The sequence below is a fragment of the Thrips palmi genome, unplaced genomic scaffold (genome assembly GCF_012932325.1).
Source record: "Thrips palmi isolate BJ-2018 unplaced genomic scaffold, TpBJ-2018v1 HiC_scaffold_18, whole genome shotgun sequence".
NCBI classification, from domain to species: domain Eukaryota; kingdom Metazoa; phylum Arthropoda; class Insecta; order Thysanoptera; family Thripidae; genus Thrips; species Thrips palmi.
This window is the reverse complement of record NW_023144627.1, coordinates 18,841,863-18,864,398: the sequence shown is the minus strand read 5'-3', so window position 1 is coordinate 18,864,398 and position 22,536 is coordinate 18,841,863. Positions and strand designations below refer to the sequence as shown.

At 53.4% G+C, this 22,536-nt stretch overlaps 4 protein-coding genes and 1 long non-coding RNA gene across 5 annotated transcripts in view; 4 read left to right on the top strand and 1 right to left on the bottom strand.

The window, feature by feature from the left end:
* Positions 1-421: 421 nt before the first annotated feature.
* Positions 422-7,890, top strand: LOC117644551 (DNA polymerase subunit gamma-1, mitochondrial-like). Its single transcript, XM_034384107.1, has 3 exons — positions 422-549; positions 3,995-7,465; positions 7,723-7,890. Exons 2-3 carry the CDS (start codon positions 4,071-4,073, stop codon positions 7,748-7,750), a joined length of 3,423 nt encoding a protein of 1,140 aa, XP_034239998.1. The 5' UTR covers positions 422-549; positions 3,995-4,070; the 3' UTR covers positions 7,751-7,890.
* LOC117644552 (DNA polymerase subunit gamma-1, mitochondrial-like) lies at positions 548-3,988 on the top strand. Its single transcript, XM_034384108.1, has 2 exons — positions 548-675; positions 916-3,988. Exon 2 carries the CDS (start codon positions 1,001-1,003, stop codon positions 3,803-3,805), a length of 2,805 nt encoding a protein of 934 aa, XP_034239999.1. The 5' UTR covers positions 548-675; positions 916-1,000; the 3' UTR covers positions 3,806-3,988.
* LOC117644759 (probable RNA-binding protein EIF1AD) lies at positions 7,758-8,159 on the top strand. The gene has a single exon (XM_034384374.1). The coding sequence runs from the start codon at positions 7,758-7,760 to the stop codon at positions 8,157-8,159; it is 402 nt and encodes a 133-aa protein (XP_034240265.1).
* A 1,319-nt stretch (positions 8,160-9,478) lies between these two features.
* LOC117644842 lies at positions 9,479-10,335 on the bottom strand. The gene is made up of 3 exons (XR_004587674.1): positions 10,186-10,335; positions 9,837-9,950; positions 9,479-9,743 (listed from the first exon to the last, which is right to left on the bottom strand). It is a non-coding gene; the product is annotated as an uncharacterized LOC117644842 (long non-coding RNA).
* A 529-nt stretch (positions 10,336-10,864) lies between these two features.
* Positions 10,865-22,536, top strand: part of LOC117644758 (semaphorin-1A) — a 92,705-nt gene continuing 81,033 nt past the window's right edge. The window contains exon 1 of the mRNA XM_034384373.1: positions 10,865-11,210. Within this exon, the coding sequence (XP_034240264.1) occupies positions 11,024-11,210 (187 nt within the window). The 5' untranslated portion in view covers positions 10,865-11,023. The remainder of the gene's footprint in view (positions 11,211-22,536) is intronic.

Here is a 22,536-nt window from a genome sequence, read left to right as displayed (position 1 = left end):
TTTTTTTGAAGAGAATTCCATGATGAAACCGGAAGGAGGGGGAAATATTTTATTATTTCAGGCACACTTACTTGCACGCTATTTGAGCAAAGCAGAAGAGAAATCAGTTGGAACAAAGTTACAGACCCAGGAAAACATGGCCAGAACTCTTTAGTATCCCAAAGCTGCAACGAACTGACACTGCCTTGTAAACAATACAAAACTGAATAAATTAAAGACATTCTATTTTTGGTAAACAGTGCGTTTTCTTTTTTTGTCCCTACCTACAGTAAAACCATGGGATGGGCTCGGGATGGGTAGGCGCTCAGGAAGGCTCTAGTAGAGTCCGCTCTAGGACTCTAGGCTCTAGCTCTGAGCGCCGTGAGGGTATGCAACCCCTTAGTCACGCTTGTCGGTGGGTTGCCTACTCACTCTCATCCTCAATTTTTCATAACTTTGGATTTACATTGCCATTGCAGTTAGTCTCGACGATCACGCCGTTAGAACTTGGTTAGAACTCGTGTTGGGAAAACAAAGAACAGCAACGACGACGAACGTCTTATTTCGAAGGTAATCACCTCAAAATCTAGGCCGACTCAGTCTGGACGCTATTCTACTTGGTAGTCGCCATGCTGTGTGGAGTGATTTCGGGGTGACAAATAGGATTTTCATTCATTTCTTGGGAACATGCACTTGGTGAGGTTAAGAACGTTTTCCTACAAAGAAATGATAGCGTCCGTTGTCTAGACACATGATATGGTGCTATTTGGCCTTTCCTCCCTTAAGTTACTCATTGTTTGATGCACATACATACCGTACTTGTAGTAATCTGCCTATAGTGGCTTCTCTTGACTGAACATTTCTTTGTTGTTGTGCTTTGTTTTCCCTTCACTGATGAGCGGGAAGCCTATTCAACGTTTTCGATATTTCCTGCAGAGGCCATGGTGACCCAAGCTGCTGTGTGAGGAGATCAGATTCATCAAAACTCCATCCTTTGTGAAGTTCATGAAGTTGGCAGACAATGTATCAGCGGATTCGATGTTGTCGGTTTGCAAGTGGCTTGGAACTGAATGGAGTTCGAATCAGGGGACTGAAGACATTTTCTCCTGTCAGCAGTGGCGCAGAAAATCACAAGTTTATAGCGCCATGGATGAAGCAACATCTTTTCAACTCGGAGAAGCATAATGCTGCTACTGATTTGGAAACTGAGCACAGTGATTTCAGTAACTCCAAAGAATCTTATGTACTCCCAAACTTAGTGGGACCTTCCATTCAATCTCATGTTCATGAAATAGCAGAGAGGCAAAGTGCTCCTTATCGAGAACTTTTGGAAGCTCTTGTTACAACAGAGTGTCCGTCTCTGCCTGATGAATGGCTCTTTCAGCCAGGCTGGATCTGTTACAGAAAGGGCTCAGAGCCTGAGCATGTGGAATTTCCCAATGAAGACGCTCTGTTTTTTGATGCTGAAGTCTGTGTTAGCGAGAGTTTTGCCCCAGTGCTGGCTACTGCGGTAAGCTCCACTGCTTGGTATGCATGGGTGAGCCCTGTTCTAATTCAGCGAAGAAGTAAGGTAAATGCTCCTGTCTATGTTAGTGACCTCGTGCCCTTGGGCCATCAAGGCACAAGACCACGGGTGGTTATTGGGCACTATGTTTGCTATGACAGTGCAAGAATTCAGGAGTGTTATGACTTGTCTACATCAGGCATGAAGTTCTTTGACACCATGGCAGCTCATATTTCCGTCAGTGGGATTACTGATTTGCAAAGGTACTTCTTACTTAATGCTGAGAAAAAGCCAGACTGGGCTAGCCTTGCTTGCGGAAACAGTTTGAAAGCTTTGCATCATCTGTATTGTGGAAAAGAACTCGACAAGACTGAGAGAGATGTCTTTGTGAAGGGGTCTATTAGTGATATTGCAGATAGATTCCAAGAACTTACTAGATACTGTGCTCTAGATGTTGTAGCCACCCATTCTGTGTATTGTAAACTTTTGCCCTTGTTTCTGGAAAGGTGTTCCCATGGTTCCACATTAACTGCAATGCTAGACATATCTTCCATGTTTGTGCCTGTGACTAGACAGTATAAAGATATCATAGATAATGTCAAAGAAAAAATATCCAATGAGGATAAAAAAGTCCAACTGCTTTTACAAGAGCTTGCTGATGATGCTTTGCACCTGATGCAGAATGACAAGTTCAAAGATGACCCATGGATGTGGGATCAAGATTGGAGGAAGATTAGCAAGAAGTTGAACAAGCCAGAATGGTATAAGAAGCTTACATCGCAAGTAAGCAAGACTGAATCCGACATTCATTTAAACTTAAGAAGTAATATTTCTGCCCAACTGATGCAGCTGAGTTGGGGCTGTTTTCCTCTTCACTATGAAAATGACCATGGTTGGGGCATGCTTCTCCCAGCCTTCAAGGCTGCAAGTGGAGCAAGGGATCAAGTGGATGGCAGAGTTCCTGTAGAAAGTATTAGAAAGCACTGTGATGTTCTCCCTCGGCCAAGAATTAGCTCGATTCCCTCATTGAGAGACTATGAGTCTCTGCAAAGTGGTGTCACTGCATCAAATTCTGATGTTAGTAGTGGTGCTCCTGGATTCAAAAACCAAGAGGGTACTCAGTTTTTTATGCAAAATGGATTAATTTTTAAGAAGCTTCCACATTATTTAAGTATTGATAAAAATGTAGGGGGCCCCATGTCCATTCATTTGCTGATGAATCCATGTTTACGCTCTAACAATTCTAAAGCAACAAGCATTCTCAAGATTCTTAGAAAAAATCTGTTTTGGAAGAGAAACAGTAAAGCATTTGAAATGCTTCCAGTAGTTTGGTATGATGAGAGCCAGTCGAGTGGAGCTGTGGTTCCCTCAGCCTCTGCGTGTGGTGACTTTGCACGACATCCCAAGGAAGTCTTTTTCTCTGCGTTTTGTAGTGAGCCAGAATGCAGTGCAGGGACTGAAGTAAACCAAGCCTTTGAAGCACCTCCTCGTTGGAGTTTTCTCTCCGCAACTGTTCCAGACACCAATCTGTGGATGACCTGTCTGCTGGCAGACAGCGTGAGTGGTGAATGCGGCCACACCCCAATTGGGAAAATGTTTGTTGATGGTGAAGTTTACTCTAGTATTTCGGAGCACATGAAGCTGACCAAGTTGCAATCAGAGCTTTTGTTTCATGCTGTGCTTTGGGGTGCAAACAAGAGATACTTGGCTAAAATGCTGAGGGAGATAAACCCACTCTTGAGTGATGTGAAAGTTTACAAAAAGGCCGATCAGCTCCTAACATACCTTTGTGGCAGTCCCTTTATGTCCCAAAATGGAAAGCTTGCAAGACCTGGTGGAATTTTTGATGATTTCTTACTCAAGCTCCAGGAAATGATTGAGAGTGAAAAGATAGCTACACCCATCCTTAAAACTCGCCTCAGTAGAGTCCTAGAGAGTGATAGAAAGAAATACTTGAAGCTAATTCAGAACTGGTTGGTGAGAAGCTCTGCAGTTGACTATCTGCATGTGCTTATGATGTGCTTCCGTGATTTAGAGCCAAGTGCTCGGCTGTGTTCTGTTGGCTCTCTAAAGATGCATGTGAAATATCTTGTACCTGATGAAAGCAAGTATTGTGCTGCCAAATCCCTCCACATTGCCCACCTATATGCAGCAGCATTTTGCGCTGCTCAAGTTGGCCTGAGTGATATCCCTAAAATAGCAGCAGAACTGCCCCATGTAACTCTCAGTTCCCACTTTAGGGAGGATTCAATTAATGCTCTAAAGTTGACTTTTAAGGAGGCACTAATGTATTCCAAACCTGAATTTTCAACCAATAATTAATTTACAAAGCCATCATCATGTGATCTGGAAATGGACTGTTGAATGAAAGACGTGTTGCTTTATTTATTAAAGAAAGAAAAGAAATTTTAATGTAGTAGTTCGGAACAGATTTCTTCAATCTTGAAATATCATAGTATTAGTCGATATTTGCTTAACATAAATTTAACTGGTTATTGTGTGGTATTGCAGTGCCATGGAAGGAGCAGAGGACGATTGATCAAGCTGACCTCAAACCAAAGGAGCATCGGTGGAAGAGAGTGACAGAATGATTTTGAATAATCTCATTCGAAGTCCAAAGGCTGTGAAAAAGCTGAAGCTGACCACATTTCAGCATGCCAATCAATCAAACCAAAGCACAGATCCTTCCACAACAGCAAATGTGGAATCCACATTTGCTATTCCTCAGCCTTCTGAGCAGCCTCCAAAGAAAGTCAAGTCTAATATTAATTCCACATTGCATTCCAAATCAGTTGAAAATGCTACTCGAATTAATCCCTGTGGCATTCAGATGCTGCCTAGTAACATCTTGCATCATTTATTTGGAAACCTAGGACCATCATACTCTGACAAGGATGTGAAAATTTCTTTAAAAGCGCTGAAAAAATATGGACTGAATGTAGACAGTGTTGGCACTGCCCCAGAAGTAGATCTCAAACTTCCTCCGTTGGAAGGGTCCAATGTGGAGGAGCACTTCATGGCTATTGGAAGACAGCAGAGTGAGCCATATCGTCTACTTCTGGAAAGTATGACAGCACCTCTTGTTGAGAAACCATCGGTGTGGGAGCTGCAGGCTGGCTGGACCAAGTACATCCCAGGACAGCCACCGCAGAAAGTGAATTTTCCTGAAGAAGATGCTATTGTTTTTGATATTGAAGTGTGTCAAAGTGCCGGACAGTTGCCTACTTTGGCAGTTGCTGCTAGTTCCAAAGCATGGTATGGATGGGTTTCTTCTAGTCTCACAGATGGTACTATTTCAGCCTCAATGAAAGAAAAATATTCCACTGAACATCTCATTCCTCTTGAAAGTGGTCCAAATCAAAAAAATTCAACTTCAAAAGTCAAAAGACCCAGAGTGGCTGTAGGGCATAATGTTATGTATGATAGAGCTCGTATAAAGGAGCAGTATTGGCTTGAGCCCACAGGAATGCGTTTTGTGGATACTATGTCTCTGCACATCTGTGTTAGTGGTGTGACTAGTTACCAGAAATCACTGTTATCTAGAGCCAAAAAGGCAAAGAATGAAGACACGGAATTAAGTGTTGGAAATGAAGAAAGCTCGTCAGATGCAGAAGATCTTGCTGCACTTCAAGAGAATACATCTTTGAATGGGTTGGCAGAGGTGCTTAAGCTGTATTGTGGCAAGGAACTAGATAAGGCTGGAAGAGATGTTTTCATTGATGGAACCTTGAGTGATGTTCGACGTCACTTCCAATCAAGTATGTCTTATTGTGCGTCTGATGTTGCTGCGACCCAGGAAATATTGAAAGCCCTCTTTCCACTATTTTTAAAACGGTTTCCTCATCCTGTAACTTTGGCTGGAATGCTAGAAATTTCCATGGCATATCTTCCTGTCAACCGAAATTGGATCCAGTATTTAGAAAACTCTGAACAAACATACCAGGACTTGGGTGTAGAAGCTAGATTTCAACTTGCAAGGAGAGCTGATGAAGCCTGCAGCCTGATGCATGATGAGAAGTATAGGAAAGATCTTTGGATGTGGGACCAAGATTGGAGTACACAAAAACTAAAACTCACGAAGCGAAAAGCGAGGTTGAAAGAACCCGATCAGACAGAAGAAACTGTGGCCAATGAAGAGACTGATGAAGATATGATTGCAGAGCCTCATGTGATTCTTAACGAGTTAAACAAAAGAGATAAAGAATTTGAAGAAGAGATTGTTGCTAGTCCAGAAGTCCAGACCATTATTGACTCAGGATTTCAGCTTCCCCTGAAGCCTCCTCATTTACCTGGATACCCAACGTGGTATCGAAAACTTTGTGTGCCTCCAAAGCAGGAAGACTGGTCTCCAGGTCCCCAGCTTATAACAACAAAGATGCAAGTCTCTCCAAAACTTCTTCACCTCACTTGGGAAAAATATCCCGTTCATTATATTCGAGGAGAGGGATGGGGAAGTCTGAGACCTCTGGATATGGATGAGTTACCCCCTATAGATGAGGCCAATGAACTGCCTATCAAGGAGCTTATTGATTATTGGAAGTCCATCCCAGAAGAGGATAGAAAATGTGGTGGCGATGTGGAAGTTTGCCCTGGTGTTGTCCTTGCAAGGTTGCCTCATAAAAATGGAGTAGGACTTCGAGTTGGTGATCCTTTAGGGCGTGATTTTATAGTAAAGTTCTCTGAAAATATTCTTTCAGGTGATTCTGTTGCTGAAAGAATGATGGATATAGCTAAGAAACTTTCTTATTGGAGAAACAACAGAGATCGGATTATGAAGCAGATGGTTGTCTGGTTGACTGCTAAAGATTTACCATCAGATCTGGAAGATTTTCCTGCTGGTGCTATTCTACCTCAGCTGATTATCTGTGGTACTCTCACTAGAAGAGCTGTTGAAAGAACCTGGATGACTGCCTCCAACATTTCCAAGGAACGAATTGGATCTGAACTCCGAGCTATGATTCAAGCACCACGTGGCTACAGCATTGTTGGCGCCGATGTGGATTCCCAGGAACTGTGGATTGCATCTTTAATCGGTGATGCCTATGCCTCTAAAATACATGGCGGTACTCCATTCGGCTGGATGACCATCAGTGGTCGCAAGTCTGATGGAACAGACATGCATAGTGTGACTGCCAAAGCAGTTGGTATCTCTCGAGACCATGCCAAAGTTATCAATTATGCTAGAATTTATGGAGCTGGTGTACCCTTTGCTGAACAACTGCTAAAACAATTCAATCCATCCATGTCAGTTGATGAAGCAAAATCCAAAGCACAAAAAATGTTCCGCATGACAAAAGGAAGAAGAGTGTATGTGCCTAATGCCAAACATAGTGGTATGGTTCCAGCTGGTCCGTACTCACCATATGATGCATCCACCATGGCTGCTGGTCAGTTTGGAGCAAAAAGATCTGATATATTTAAGCTAGCATGGAGTGGGGGAACAGAATCTGCTGTTTTCAATCGCTTGGAAGAAATTGCGCATAGCAGGACCCCTGAAACTCCATTCCTTGGAGGAAGATTGAGCCGTGCTCTTGAGAGTCAGCAAGATAAAAATCTGCCCACTCGCATCAACTGGGTTGTGCAAAGTGGTGCTGTGGACTTTTTGCATTTGCTCCTTACTGCGTTCAAGTGGCTAGAACCTGATGCCAGATTCTGTCTCAGCTTTCATGACGAAGTGCGGTATCTTGTTCCGGATGACAGGGCTCATCATGCTGCTTTGGCTCTCCATGTCGCCCATTTGCTCACCAGAGCATTTTGTGTTTCCCGTTTAGGCCTGACGGACCTGCCATTGTCAGTGGCCTTTTTTACATCAGTGGAAGTCGACAAAACTCTTCGTAAGGAGGCCCATGATAACTGCCAAACCCCATCCAACCCTCATGGACTTCTGAAGGGGTATGGCATCCAGCCTGGAGAGAACTTAGACATTTACAAATCCATTGAGAAGGCTGGAGGACCAGCTGCCCTTCTATCAAACCAAAAGAGGTACACTTTCACTTTGTCCCTGCAGTAGTCTTGTGCCAGTTCAGTTTGATGTAAATCTACAAGTACTTAGTGCATTTTACTTTCAGTAACTAACAACTTTTGGGGGCATTTGGCTAGCTTGAAAACCATTAATGAAGTTGAAAAATGGGGTTTTAGACTAATAGTGTTCATTTGTTTTGTAAAAATATCATTGTTTAATTACTGTATTTTGATAATTTCTTAACACTTTTGTTGTTTTTTTTCTGTTTTGTTCCCAGGAGAGATGTCTGCAGCAACAAAACGTAAACACGTGATGCGTGATGTGCTGTTTGAAGAGTTGGAGCCTCCAAAGGAAAATCAAGAGATTGTCAAAATTCGAGCAAGCGTGGGAAATAACCTTCATGAAGTAGAGACTTCTGCTGGAGAAACTTATCTTATATCAATGCCAACAAAGTTCCGAAAAAATGTGTGGGTGAAAAGGGGAGATTTTGTACTTGTAGAGCCAATAGCTGAAGGTGACAAGGTTCGTGCTGAAATGGTACGCCCGGTAACTTCAGATTATATTCGCTACCTGCGTGAAATTAATAAATGGCCTGAAGGCTTTGATAAAGCTGAGTCAATAGATGATGATGAAAGTGGCAACCCTAATCGGAGGCCTCTTAATAATTATCATTCAAGTAGTGATAGTGATACCAGTGAGAGTGATACAGAGTAAACATTTTTCCAAAATAATTTTTTCCTTTTTTTTCGTTAATCAATCTGTTAAAAAATGCTAGACTATTTTTGTGTTTCTTGTTTGGAGTCCGCTTTTAAACTTTGATGTTGAGAATTCTTTTTCTGATCTCATGTCACACTGTCATACTGTATTTAAGTTATTTAATTCTCTGTATTTTGTTTTTCAAGGGGACAAAAGGACCCTAAATTTTGTTAGGTATGGGTATGACTTATGAAAGTATGTGCCTTTGTAATATATCGTGATGGAAAAGTCGAGCTGAGCTATAATTGTAAGATGTACATTTGTTGATTAAAGTATTTTTTCACATCACTTCTCTGTTAAAAATTTTCTGAAAATCATGTGATTTATTTTTGGCAGCAAAAGTAGCAAGCTGTAAGACCTACTACAGATTTAGCTTGCACGAAGCATGAACACAGCTCTCACTAAATTGTAAATGGAAAGATGACTGGGCCAGCACCTCAACACACACACCTTCAAATGCCCCGCTCTTGCTAAATCAAATGCAACGACAACTTTTTCATACTAGTTCGTAGAGCAGTGCTACCAGACCGTCTAAGTTTTCACTAAGCTATAGATGGGAGAGAAATTTAGAGCCGTCTTTGTATTAGTGCCTTAAAACCTACCTCTAGGACTAGTTTAGAGCGAATTAAAAGACCAAATTTTTGTAGTCCCTGTTAGGGGTCTGATCTTACCGCTTATCTTGCCCATTCGCTCCGCGAGGGTTGCAGTCTTGGGGAGCATTGATTGACCAAACATGGCTGTCCTGTTGTGACAGTTCGTGCCCAGTGTACGCCTCCAAATGTCTATTTTCCGGGATTATCTTAATTGTTATCGCCGAATTCAACCCTAACAAGTGATCTGATGTAGAGTCCTTGCGTCCGTGGGACTGGTGCATTTTTCTTCGAAGGAGAGACCATTCATGGAAGCCAACTATTTACGTGAACATTGGGATCCAAATGAATGGAACATAACGGCAGACCACGACAGTGAACTGGGATCCCAAAATAGGTCCGGGACGGAATAAATGGGCGAGATACACTCGTAAATGCCCGGCCTCTCTCACAGCTAGTTCGCTGCTGCCGTCTAGATTCCGTGGTGAGTGTGCGAAGGACGAGAGTTTCTGCTGCTTGGTTAAACGCTCTGTGTATCGTGTCAGCGTTTGTTTACATTCATAAACGTCATATTTAGAAAGGTCAAAGCCCTTTCTACGAACTCAAGTAATCCGTCTTATTGAAGTGTCAAGCTCTATCTGTCTGAGTGACGGCCCCAGTTGGCTGAAAGACGGCGTATTAGTCGAGGTGTCCAACACATATGCTTGGTTGTTCTATCAAAATATTAGTCCCTCATACTGCCATGTCAAAGGTTTGAATGAAACGTGTATCCCCTCAAATTTGATACTGTTTCTTTTTCTAAGTTATGATATCAAGTTTACTTATATATTTTAATGGTAGATTGAACCTGCACACTATATTATAAAAATTCAAGACCATACTAATGTATACGAAGGCACTGTGTCTCAATGAAGACTTGAGATTTCATCTTGACATGCTTTGACAATCATCCCTGAAGAAAAATAGTGTACTGTGGTTATGATGATCATATTAAAAAAATCAACCAGTCCTTAATTGTTTTAATTTTTTGAGACTTGATTCTCACCTGGAGGGCATTGGTAACTGTGTTTTCAGATGTTTTCTGTTATTTTTTGGTAGAGTTTCGATCAGGTTGCTTTTCCTTCTGTCAATGCTAGGCGCTCTAGACCCTGATGGAAAGCTGTGAAAAGAATTATTTGTCATGAGATATTGAGTTGATAATGCAACGTTTTGTTGAATTTTTATTGAATCAAATCTAATTTGGAGCCTTTTATTATGAAAGTTAACATTCAAGATACTCAATGTAAATGCAAACTTCTCAGCACAATCTCCCAATGTCAAGTCCCGTTTCTTCCACATTTATGTCATTGTTTTGCGTGGTCTCAGTTTGACATTGGGGTTGGAATGCAACCTACCGCTATTGTTACGTTGGATTAAACCCCCAGCTTTGGTGCGTTGAATTATTTTTTTAAACTGTGAGCCGCGTGGTTGTAGCCCCAACATTATTTTTTTTCAAGGCTACCCCGCTGGTGCGAATGTGATGTGACCTCTGTGTGAGCCCTTTGTCTCACATGTGAACATTCTCCCTTGGAACACCCCTTGGAAGCCACTGACGTTTGGAACGGTCCCTTTGTGTGAACGAGGCCAAGGGGCGGGGTGGGGGTGGGGGTGGGGGTGGGGGCGGCGCGGGGGCGTCGCGCACCGCGGCGTCCTTGGTACGTTGCGCCCCGCGCCGCCCCCGCGCCGCCCCCACCCCCACCGGACACCAACACTGGGGTCCGGTTTCTCGGCGCTGCTGGCGCTGCGCGCTACGCGCCGCCACGCTACGGCTCCAAGGGGTGTCTCACAGGGAGGAGAGAGCAGCGCGTCTCACGTTGCCATGGTTACTGTTGCAGGCGTCGCGGCGCGTCGCGGCGAGCTTTCCGCCACCCTCCGCCAGGGGTTGTGCCGGCGCTGGCGTCGCCGCTGGGCCGGCCAGGCCTCCTAGAGCCGCACAAGCCGCACCCCCACCCTTGCCGGCGTCGCGACGCGCGTCTAGCCTCGCCTCGCCGCGCCGCGCGAGAGTCGCCTCGCCAGTCTGCCGTGGGTCTCGGTCCGACCAAGGACTCGGAGCGGCAAGCGGCGCGCGGCCTAGCGGCATGGCCCAGACCGCACGCGTGTCAGTGCCGTGACGAGGCGTGACGAAGCAGTGTGGCGAGTGTGCCGAGTGTGACATGCGGCGCCAGTGATTTGTGTGAGTGCGACAGTGGTACCATGGGGCCTTGTGGCGGTGTGCTGGCAGCCCCAGCCGCCCCAGCCCCCCTCCCCCTCCCCCTCCCCGCCCCGCGGCCGGCGCGGCTGTCCTGGATGCTGCTGCTGCTGGTCGTGCTGCTGGCGGTGCCCATCGTCCCCGCGCTCAACTGGCAGGACAACATCAGGCCCAAGATGAAGGTGGAACTAGGTAAGTGCAACGCAGTGCAACGCGCGACTCGCAGCGTGGGCCTTCCCCGCGGACAGCGCGGCAGCGCACGGTGGGCCAGAAGACCGGTGGCGGCGGCCAAAACTCGAGACGCGTTTTGAGCTCCAGAGTCGCTAAACAGGACTCGTACCGAACGTTTGACCCCACCAATGGATTCCTCGTACGGAGAGCAATCCATTGGTGGGGTCACACGTTCGGTTCGAGTCCCATTCAGCGACTCTGGAGCTCAAAACGCGCCCCTACCGGTCCTCTGGCCCACTGCGCGCCGGTCGCCCCTGTGGCGCTTGCCGCTCGGGCTGTCATGTGGTCATTCCCTGTCCGAGCGTTGGCGCGGCTGGCGAGGTTAGGTCGGCTCGGACGGGGTCAGGTTAGGTCGGATTGGCTCGTGGGGCTCGCTGCATGGAAGCCCGTCTTCGTTTAAAAATGACGCAAGTGGGTTCCAGGCAAAATGCACGACAGTAAGACAGCATGGCGACCGACCGCCGAATTTGGACGGAGGCGAGCGCTTCTCTCTCTCTGTTTCTCCCCCGCCGTTCTTTGGCTGTCTCTTTCTTTCCCTTCTTCTCTGCGCGGCCTAATCACTTACCCCGGTCGACGCCCCGCCGCCTCGCCGCCTCGGCCGAGTCTTCGCGACGGACTAATCCTGGGGAGAAATTTGGGCGAGTGATAAGAACGGTAAGCTGTCACCGCCCGACCGGGCGAGCACACTGGCGGACTGGCAGAATGCTGGCAGAATGCTGGGCGCGCCCCCCCCCCCAGTGGATTAGCTCGATTCCGAAGGAGGTATAAAAAAAGGGAGGGAAAAAGAGAGGGGAAAGTACTCTTGGAGAAAGTTGGTCCCTTATCCGATGGTGTAAAAGCAACCGAATGGCGGCGCTATTTATCTCGCCGCGGGTTAATGAATTGTTTGGCCGCCGCCTCGTCCTCCACCTCGGCGTCGTCGACCTCCCCTTCCCTGCCTTTGATTACTCACACATTGGCGGCGCGGTATGAAATGTGCTTTCGCGGCGCGGCGCTTTGAAATAAATGGCGCACCCCCTCGCCGCGCCGCGCCGCGCCGCGCCCCTTTGGCGGGAAAGTTTGTTACCTGCATAGCGGCGGGGCGGGGCGGCGAGGAGGTGGGCGTGCACTGGCCGGGCACAGTGGGCCAGAAGACCGGCGCCGGCGGCTGAAACTCTAGACGCGTTTTGAGCTCCAGAGTCGCTAAACGGGACTCGAACCGAGCGTGTGACCCCACCAATGGACTCCTCGTTCGGAGAGCAATCCATTGGTGGGGTCACACGTTCGGTTCGAGTCCCATTTAGCGACTCTGGAGCGCAATTCGCGTCGGGGGTTCTGACCGCCTCCACCGGTCCTCTGGCCCACTGTGGGGCGGGGTGCCACAGTGTGGGGCCGCCCTGCCGCCGTGCCCTGCCCTCCTTCCCGCTGGCTGGGTGTGAATGTGCATGTGCGAATTAGCGGCAGATGCCCTCAAAGGAGTGGCCCGCCACCCCGAGCCGCCCCGGACCGCCCCGGACCGCCCTCCCACCGCCTGCAGGCTCGCCGCGCCCACCCCGCCTCCACCCCGCCTCCACCCCGCCTCCACCCCGCCTCCACCCCGCCTCCACCCTCCACTGCCCACCTTTCACCATCGCATCCCCTGACTGTCAACAACCCTTTGGCATTACACCCTTCACCATCACCCCCTCCCCCTCCCCTCCCCGCGTGCGTCCATTCACTCCCTCACCGACGGCGAATCCACCATATGAATTATTCCGCAGACGCACATCCCCCTCCCCCGCCTTTTCCATGATTTGCGCGCGTCTTTGCTGCGGGCTTGCTGGCTTAACTAATTGTAATAATGAGAGGGGTGGGGGTAGGATTAAAGTGCACACTGCGCCACCGGAGTGCTGCAGGGCGGGCGGGGCGGACGGGGCAGACAGGGCCTCCGCTTCCTCTGCGTTTGTTTTGACAACACAGAGGCCTAGAGGCTCCGCCTTCTCTGCCTAGCCTGCCCGGCCTGCCCGGCCGCGAGATGAGACCCAACTTTGGCCCCGGTTAGTTCGGCTGCCGCCTGCCCGAGCTGGCAGCCAGGCAGGCAGGCAGCCGGCACGCCTCCCCTAAGCCACGTGGCTGTCTTATTGGAAGTAAAGTCCCGCCTCCCCCTTCGAGGTCCCCTTCAAGTCGGCCGCCCGCTCGCGGCCTTGTCGCCGAGTGTGTGTTCTTCTTGCTCACGTCGCTGTCTCTCTCGCGACCCCGCGGCCCGTGCGGGCAGGGTGCGGCCAGGGTGCGGGCCGGCGCGCGAGTGCGAGAGAGACGGAGGGAGGGTGGCACGCGTTGGCAGGGGGCCGTGGCGCCATCTGTGGTCGCTGTAATAACATGCTTACGGGACGCAGCGCGACGCAGCGCCAGCATCCGCATGAATACGTTTCATTCGGGACGCCGTCCTCCCCGTCTTCCTCGTCGTCGTCCTGGTGGCGGTCGTGTCGTGCCAAAACTTCGGCGGCACTGGATGCTGCAGGTGCGGTTGCACAGTGGGCCAGAAGGCCGGTGGAGGCGGTCGAAATCCCAGACGAGTTTTGAGCTCCAGAGTCGCTAAATGGGACTCGAACCGAACGTGTGACCCCACCAATGGATTGCTCTTCGAACGAGGAATCCATTGGTGGGGTCACACGTGCGGTTCGAGGCCCATTTAGCGACTCTGGAGCTCAAAACGCGTCTAGAGTTTTGGCCGGTCCTGAGCAGCGTGCCTTCGTCGCGCTGTCTCTCTCGCACCCCTACGGGACGCGCCGCGAGTGCGAGAGAGACAGCCTTCCCGCCGTTTTTGGTTGATGACGTCCCGGGCCGTTTTGATGACCGGCCGGCCGGCCGGCAAAACAACGAGGCCGAATATTTGATGGGGATTGGCATTATCGAGAGGCATTAATGGAATATTCGCCGGTCTGCTTCCGCCGCGCATTTGGGAGTTGCCATGACGGCCGCGCCACCGCTAAAAGCCCCAACCTGGAACGGCCTGGAAGGGCCTGGAAGGGTTTGCTTGCTTTGCTTCGCAGCGGTCTCGGCGGGGCCTTCCGCGAAGACGCTGCTCTGCGAAGCACCGAGGCCGCGGTGGAGGCTTCGTGGAACTCCACGCGTTTGTAGGAGTGGCGCCCGGAAGACCGGCGGAGGCGGACAAATCTCTAGACGCGTTTTCAGCTCCAGAGTCGCTAAACAGGACTCGAACCAAACGTGTGACCCCACCAATGGATTCCTCGTTCGGAGAGCAATCCATTGGTAAGGTCACACGTTCGGTTCGAGGCCTGTTTAGCGACTCCAGAGCTCAAAACGCGTCTAGAGTATTGGCCGCCTCCACCGGTCTTCTGGCCCACTGGAAAGGGGGGGGGGGCACTGGCCGCGGAAGGGTGCTCCTGGCCGTCTGAACCTATCCGGGGAGTGTGTGGCTGTGTGGGACGGTTTGAATTGGCTTTTTAGTAGTCGACGCCTCCCCCCTCCACCCCCGGCCTCTCTCGCTTTTACAAACAAAACAAGGAGAAGAAAAGCGTGGGGAGCGCGCCGGGATTTGAACCCGGGGTCAACGGCTGGCCCGACCGGCCCGACCCCCGGTAAGTTGCTTCACGCCGCTAGCGCCGCCAGCCACGTTATTCTTTTCCGTTTTCTCTGCCGCCGCCGCTGCTGCTGCTTGGTGAAGGGCTAGTTTGTGCCGCTCGTTCCCAACTGCCTTTGTGATGAGGGCGGAGGGGAGGGGGGGGGGCTCTCCCTCATTCATACACACAAGCAGCTGCAGAGGGCCACGCCGCCTCGCCGCCGCGCCGCCACGCCCGGCCGTTCTGGGTCAGGCACCACGGGCACCGTGGGCACCACACAGGACGGGCAAAAATGTTTCAAAGGCCGGGCGGGGAAGATGTGTGGAGTGGCAGACAGAGAGGCCGGACGGAAAACTGCAAAGGAGGGGATAGAAAACGGCTGGGCGGGGATAGAAGACCGTGGGCGGCGGCGGTATTGAAAATTATTAAGATAGAAAACATTGGGCGGGGAAGAGGGGAGGGGGATAGAAAGGCGGCGCCTGGAGTGGCCGGCTTATGGCGGCCGGGACAAAGGGCCGATTGAGCCGCGTGTGCCGAGGGCCTCGGAGGGCCTCGGAGGGCCTGCAAGGGCCTCGGAGGGCCCCGAAAGGGGTATGTCCGAAAGGCCGGAGGGGGCCCTCCAGGCCCTTGCAGCCCTTGTGCCGCTTGCGGGGCGCTGCCTCGGAGCATCACTTCTGGTTATCAACATGTGACACCAGCTCAGGCTCCAGCTCAGACTCTCCAAAGGGCTGGCCGGGCTGTAGTGTTCCGGATTGGGTGGGCGGTCAAAACCCGATGACTCCAGAGCGACTCTAGAACTCGGCCGGTGAATGCAGTGCCGCTCGCAGGCACTGTCAGTAGGCTGGCGTAGAGCCTAGGCTATCCCGTCGGCAGTGCCTGCACTGCATTCACCGGCCGAGTTCTAGAGTCGCTCTGGAGTCATCGGGTTTTGACCGCCCACCCAATCCGGAACACTACCGGGCTGTGTGACGAGTTTATGTACAAGCACTCCCTTTGGTGCGCCCCTCCGGGCCCGCTGCGCCCCGCGCCCCGCGGGTGTGCACTGCGAGTGAGTGAGGGGCCGACACCCGGCTGCTTTCGGTTCTCAAACGCTCGGCCCGAAAAAAAAATGTCGCGGGAGAGTAAGAAAGTCGGGGGAGGGGTATGAATAAAAATGGGCGGCGGGACAGTTTGGCGCTGCTTGTTCTCTTTTTCGCTGCCCCAGTTGTTCGTCTTATTGCATAAGTTTGGCAGGCGTCTTAATTACACTGCAGTGGGCGGACTGGCCAGTGGGCTTCCAGTGGGCCAGAAGACCGGTGGCGGCGGCCAAAGACCCGTTTTGAGCTCCGAGAGTCGCCAAGCGGGGCTCGAACCGAACGTGTGACCCCACAAATGGATTTCTCTCCGAACGAGGAATCCGTTGGTGGGGTCACATTTTCGGTTCGAGTCCTGTTTAGCGACTTTGGAGCTCAAAACGCGCGCGGGACTTCGACCGCCTCCACCGGTCTTCTGGCCCACTGCGGGCTCCCTCCAGGTCCTCGGGGACTCGACGGGGATCGAGCAGTGGCATCAAAGGAGTTGCCAACTTGGCAGGGCTGTCCGTTCGACCCTTTGCCGTATCGAAGGCAGGCACGGCAGGCAATATCTGCTGTCAGCCCCAGTCTGGCAGAACAAATAGTGCCGCAACCGAGCGGAGTCAAGGTTGCGGCGAATTTGCCCTCCTCCCTGAGGTGGCTGAGCCTGGCTGAGCCGAGCGTGTGTTGTCTCTCTCCCTCTCCGTTCAGTTCAAGGACTATCGGTTTAACTCGGGTCATTCGGAGCGGCCGAAACTACAATTCGGTTTAACCTTGAACCGCCACACTGCCGAATGGAAATCCTTGTCCGTGGAGTTCACTGACAGAATTGTTATTTGTCCCCGTTTTTGGGAGCGCCAGTGTTTTCCCAGAGTGTGCCTGTCTATTTATAAAGTCGGCACACGATACGGAACAAGTCCCATGGTGCCGGATACAGCACCACAGCCGTGGTGCAGCAACTTGAACCTACGCGACTCAGACGGCAAGGCAAGTGGAGTGGTGGCGTCTCTCTCGGCGCTGCCGCGCTGCCATGGCAAAGCACAGTGGGCCAGAAGACCGGCGGAGGCGGACAAAACTCTGGACGCGTTTTGAGCTCCAGAGTCGCTTAAATGGGACTCGAACCAGACGTGTGACCCCACCAACGGATTCCTCGTCCGGAGAGCAATCCATTGGTGGGGTCACACGTCCGGTTCGAGCCGTGTTTAGCGACTCTGGAGCTCAAAACGCGTCTAGAGTTTTGGCCGCCTCCACCGGTCTTCTGGCCCACTGTGCAAAGCCCGTCGTAGCGCTGCCTGCCTGGCCGCCTTTGGAGCAGAAGGAGCAGAAGGATCCGGCTCGACGACATCTCACCCGTTTGCAGAGTCAGCCCGCCGAGCCGAGCCGAGCCGAGCCGAGCCGAGCCGAGCCGAGCCGAGCCGGACGGGGGCGCGAATATATTTGCACATTGTTTGTTCTGCTGCGGATTGCCGGTTGCCGCGCGGCGCCGCGAGCAGAGGGGACTTTTCCCTTTCCACCGTGAGCCAGGCGGAGCAGGCAGCCAGCCAGGCAGTCAGGCAGCCAGCCAGGCAGTCAGGCAGAGCAGCCAGGCAGCAGAGCCGAGCCGAGCCGGCGCTTCCCTCGGAATGTAGCTCGATGTGTCGCCTGTCTGTCTGTGTGTGCGTCTGTCTATCTTGGTGTGCGTGAGTGTGTGTGAGTGTGTGTGTGTGTGTGTGTGTGTGTGTGTGTGTGTGTGAGTGAGTGAGTGAGTGTGTGTGTGTGTGTGTGTGTCGCGATATCGATGGCCGAATGGGCAATGGTTTGAATGCACGGCGAATGGGAGGGTGAAACAGCAATAAAAAGGGAGCGGAGGGCCTAAAGGCGCCTAAGGCCTGCTGCAGGCGGTGCTGGCGGTGCTGGCGGTGGCGCCGTGTCAGAGTCGCGAGTAACAAATCGTCCTGGCTGGAAAATGGCTCGAGTCGGGTTGACTACCTGTTCGGTGCGAGGGTTGCGCTAGAGTCGAGGGGGGCGTCTTGTCTTCCCTGGCATTTCACCCGCTGCACGCGCTTCACGCCCTCGCCGCGTCTTCGGATCCCCAAGGTTCCCCGCCGCCACGGCAGCCACCCAGCGGCCCGGCCCTCTTTTCCTCTTTCACAGTGGGCCGCCCCTCCGTGTTGGTGCCGCGCGCTACGCTACGCGCCACGCTACTGAAGAGTTGCTCAGGCCTCGCTGAGCTCACTGAGCACTGCAGGCTGCACGGCGCACGCCCATAGGGCGACGCAGACAGGCGGGCAGACAGGCGGGCAGCCGCCCGCAGCAGACATGTGGTCCGAGGGGAGAGCGAGGGGACCGCGGCTGGGGCGGGGACTCGAACCCCGAATACATTACGTGGCACCGGCTCGCCTGCCGCCGCCTTCTCGCGACGGTGTCATCGGCCACCGCGAGGTCGTCGACGGCGTCGTCGACGGCGTCCTCGACGGCGTCCTCGACGGCGTCCTCGACGGCGTCCTCGACGGCGTCCTCGACGGCGTCCTCGACGGCGTCCTTGCCGACGAACAACTCTGGATCTGGCCTCCGGCTCGCCGGGACCCTTGGTTGTCTTTGACGCGGCGTCCTCTGACGGCGTCCTCTGACGGCGTCCTCTGAGGGCGTCCTCTGAGGGCGTCCTCCGACGGCGGCCTTTGACGGCCTGCTGCCGTTGCGGCGTTGCGGCGCTGCGGGCGCGAGAAGGACGATGGGGGTTTTATTTCCTCTCGCGCCACTGCCCGCTGGTCGCTGCTGGTCGCTGCTGGTCGCTGCTGGTCGCTGCTGGTCGGTCGCTGCCCCCTCTCTGGATGGGCGTTCGCCGCGTCGGAGGCGTTGGCGGCGTTTGCGGCGTCCGGCCCCAAAGGGTGGGGGCGATGCGGGGCCGATGCGCGGCTATCACCCCCGCCGCCGCGTCACGCCGAGTCACGCCGCGACACGCCTCTCGCCGCGTCAGCCGCGTCAGTCGCGTCCCCATGTCGATGACCTTTTCAAATCGGACGGGGGCGCGAAAAAAAATGCAAAAAATAAATGAAACGGCAAAAAAAGCAAGAGGGCAACGACAAAATAAAAAGGCGGACCAAAGTGACGGGCAGGTGTGTAGGATGGGGTTGGTATTTGGCCGCGGAAAATGTAACGAGCTGTGTGTGTGTGTGTGTGTGTGTGTGTGTGTCGCGAAGATTGAAACGGGGTGGGAGGGGGTGGTGGGCGGCCCGGGGAGGGGGTGGGGGTGGTGGCCTAGTGTAGGCGCTATCTAGATTCGAGCATCGCCGCCATGGCGGTGGCCTGGCTGTAGCGGCTGTGGCGGTAGCCTGCGCCCGATGCCACAACAGCGACCCCCTTTGAGCCCATTCATTGCATTCATTGCATTCATCCCCCGGGGTGGCAAGGTGGCCTGTTGGTTTAGCTCCAATGCCGTCCCTCCCCGCGGCCTCTCCCCCCTCCCCTCCTTTCCGGCCTTCCCCGCCGCTTATTATGATGGACACTGTCTTTACCGGCGTGGCTGGCCGTGCCCGCGGACCGCGGCGCTCCCCTCCCCCTGCCATCCCCTCGGTCGCCCCCATCTTCCTCTTGGATGGCCGCGCCGCGCCGTGCCACGCCGTGCCGCCACTCGCGGAGCCACTAATGTGTAAAGCGCTACTGCCGCGCGCTGGCGGTGCACTGGCGGTGCACTGGCGGTGCGCTGGCTGTACTCAATGAGGCGTTCGAGGGGCAATCGTACCCAATCGAACCTCCGACACCCCGCCGCCGCGCCGCCGCGCCGCGCACAGTGGGCGGGCCAAGACCGGCGGAGGCGGCCAAAATCCCGGACGCGTTTTGAGCTCCAGAGTGCTAAATGGGACTCGAACCGAACGTGTGATCCCACCAATGGATTGCTCTCCGAACGAGGAATCCAATGGTGGGGTCACACGGTCAATTCGAGTCCTGTATAGCGACTCTGGAGCTCAAAACGCGTCCGGGATTTTCACCGCCTCCACCGGTCTTCTGGCACACTGTGCCGCGGCCATAACGGGGGCCATTGGGTTGACGGGGACGTGTGGCGTCGCTCTCAAAATTTAATCAGTCACCCGCTCCACAAGTAACAGGAGCCCGTTCTAATAAAACGCGGTGGGGTCATTGCGGACGGTCGGTGCGTGTAGAGTGTAGCGGGACAGGCAATAAATAAATTGAAGGCGATGAAAACGCGGTCGTAATGTGAGCAGCATGCGCGGCGCGCGCGAGGGTGGGGACCGACGTACATGAAATTAATTACGCTCCACTTTTGAACCCAAAATTAATTTCGTACGCAAAATTCTTTTGTTTTTTTGTTGTGGCGCGGCTGCGTAGTTCTGCTGATGATTCGCATCCCTGAATCGCTTGCTTCTCGCTCGATTTTTGTGCTGAGAAGTGGCGCTTCTATAGCGCTCTCGCGAATCTTGCTCCTCTTGCGGTGCAGCCTCCCTGCGCACGGCACACTGTAGCACACTGCGCTGCAGAATGGCCGTGGAAACACGTGTCTAGTGCCGCCGAAACGCGCCTCCGCCGCGCGCCGCCGTGCAACACTGTAAACTGTGATAATTTGGTGACGGCGGCGCGTCAACGACTTTGGCGTGCGTCCGCGTCCCGGCCCGTCCCGGCCGGCCTGCACACGGGGAGTCGTCCTTCCCCTCTCCGTCTCTCTCGCACTCGTACGGAACGCCCCGTGAGTGCGAGAGAGACGGAGCGACGACTCTCGGAATCAGTCTGCTGGCTGCGGGCCTTGATGGGGTGCTTGACGACTGACTGGCAAACTGACTGAATGGCTGAATGTGCCGCCGTTTTGTTGGCGCCCCGCCCCGCCCCGCCCCGCCCCGCCCCGCGTTAGCGTTACCGCTGGTCTTTACGGCGCGAATAAAACTTGTCTGGAGCCGCCGCTGGAGCCCTGGAGTCCAGGAGTTTGGAGGCCGCAGTCCTGGAGTTGGCGCGCTCCCTGGAGCCCTTCGGCCGAGCCGCCGCCGCACAGTGGGCCAGAGGACCGGTGGAGGCGGCCAAAACTCTAGACGCGTTTTAAGCTCAAAAGTCGCTAGGGTCAGAGCGGGAGGCAAAAAAAAGGCATTCTTTTGTAAAATTTAAGTTTGTAGTGCTGCGGTGGGCGAAACGGGCATATTTTATCTTTATCCCTGGGCGACGCGTCGTGACGACAACCTGACGGGGAGGGTGCGGCTGAAGGACGGGGGGCACGCGAGCTAGGCGGGGCGGGGCGGGGCGGGGCGGGGCAACGCGAGGGTTGAATGTTACGGCCTTTATCCATGTAACAGTGTAGCACCGCCGAGGTAACGCGGGTAACGGCCTCCCGAAATCATTTACTTAGCTTTTCATTGGCCTGTTAGCACGTACGTGTGTGTGCGTGCGTGTGTGTGTGAGGGAGGAGAGGGTTGTTTCCGAATACGCGCATCCCTCCCCATCCCCCGCGGCGAGATGGCTTGATATAGACGCGAAGGGCAATTGAATGTACGTACACTGTACAGCAGCAACGCGTTGCGCACGCAGCCCCAAGGGGTTGCATACACTGCAGCGCAGCGGAGGGGTGAGGCTGCGTCGGTCGCGGCGTGGCGGGCGGCACGCTGCGTCCGAGAGAGTCGTCGCTCTGTCTCTCTCGCACCCATGCGGCACGCCCCATGAGTGCGAGAGAGACGGAGCGACGAAAACGGTCTGCTGGCTCGCGGGCCTCGCGGGGTGAGCAGTGCAGCCGTGCTTGCAGTGTGCTTGCACTGGCACACTGCGAGCAGGCAAACACGGCGAGCGCGGCGCCGCGGCCGCATGGCGTCGGGGCGCCACTGGGAAAAGAGAGGAGAATTTAAATAGAAGCAGCCCTGCCGAGTCGCAGTTCTGAAGCTTGGAGGCGTCGCAGCTGGAAAAGTGCTCGGCAGAAAAAGTTGGCCGCGGCACAGTGGGCCAGAAGACCGGCGGAGGCGGCCAAAACTCCAGACGCGTTTTGAGCTCCAGAGTCGCTAAATGGGACTAGAACCGAACGTGTGACCCCACCAATGGATTGCTCTCCGGACGAGGAATCACGGGGTGGGGTCACACGTTCGGTTCGAGTCCCATTCAGCGACTCTGGAGCTCACGTCTAGAGTTTTGACCGCCTCCGGTCTGCTGGCCCACTGTGCGCGAGGTAGTTCGTAGAGACAACGCCGAAAAAGGGGGAGGGGGTTCTCCCCCTGAGCGTGACCAACGTTACCAACGTGACCATCGTGACGCAGGGGCTGACCCACTGGGGCTGACCCACTGGGGAGGGCCGGCGGGTCACCGTTGGGGGCAACTTTGCTCAATAGCGCGACCGGCCCGACCCGACAACGGGTTCTCTAATTAGATTACGGCCCTGCGGTCGGATAGAGGGAGTCAGACAGACGGACAGACAGACGGACAAACGGACAGACAGACAGACAGACAGACGGACAAACGGACAGACAGACAGACAGACAGACAGACAGACAGACAGACAGACAGCAGTCGTGGAGGCGCGTGCGCGGGGGAGGGCGGTCCGGTTTTGTTCCAGATGGCGTTCTGCCTTCCCCTTCGCGCATTAGGTATCAGTGTGAGGTCTGCAGTGCCGTGGCCGCCGTGGCACTGTCGCGGGGACCTTTGTGGGCAGGTGTCGGTGCGTGTGCGTGTGTGTGTGTGACGTCACGAGAAGGTAATCCCCTTGTATGTGTAATGAAAATCCCCTCGTCT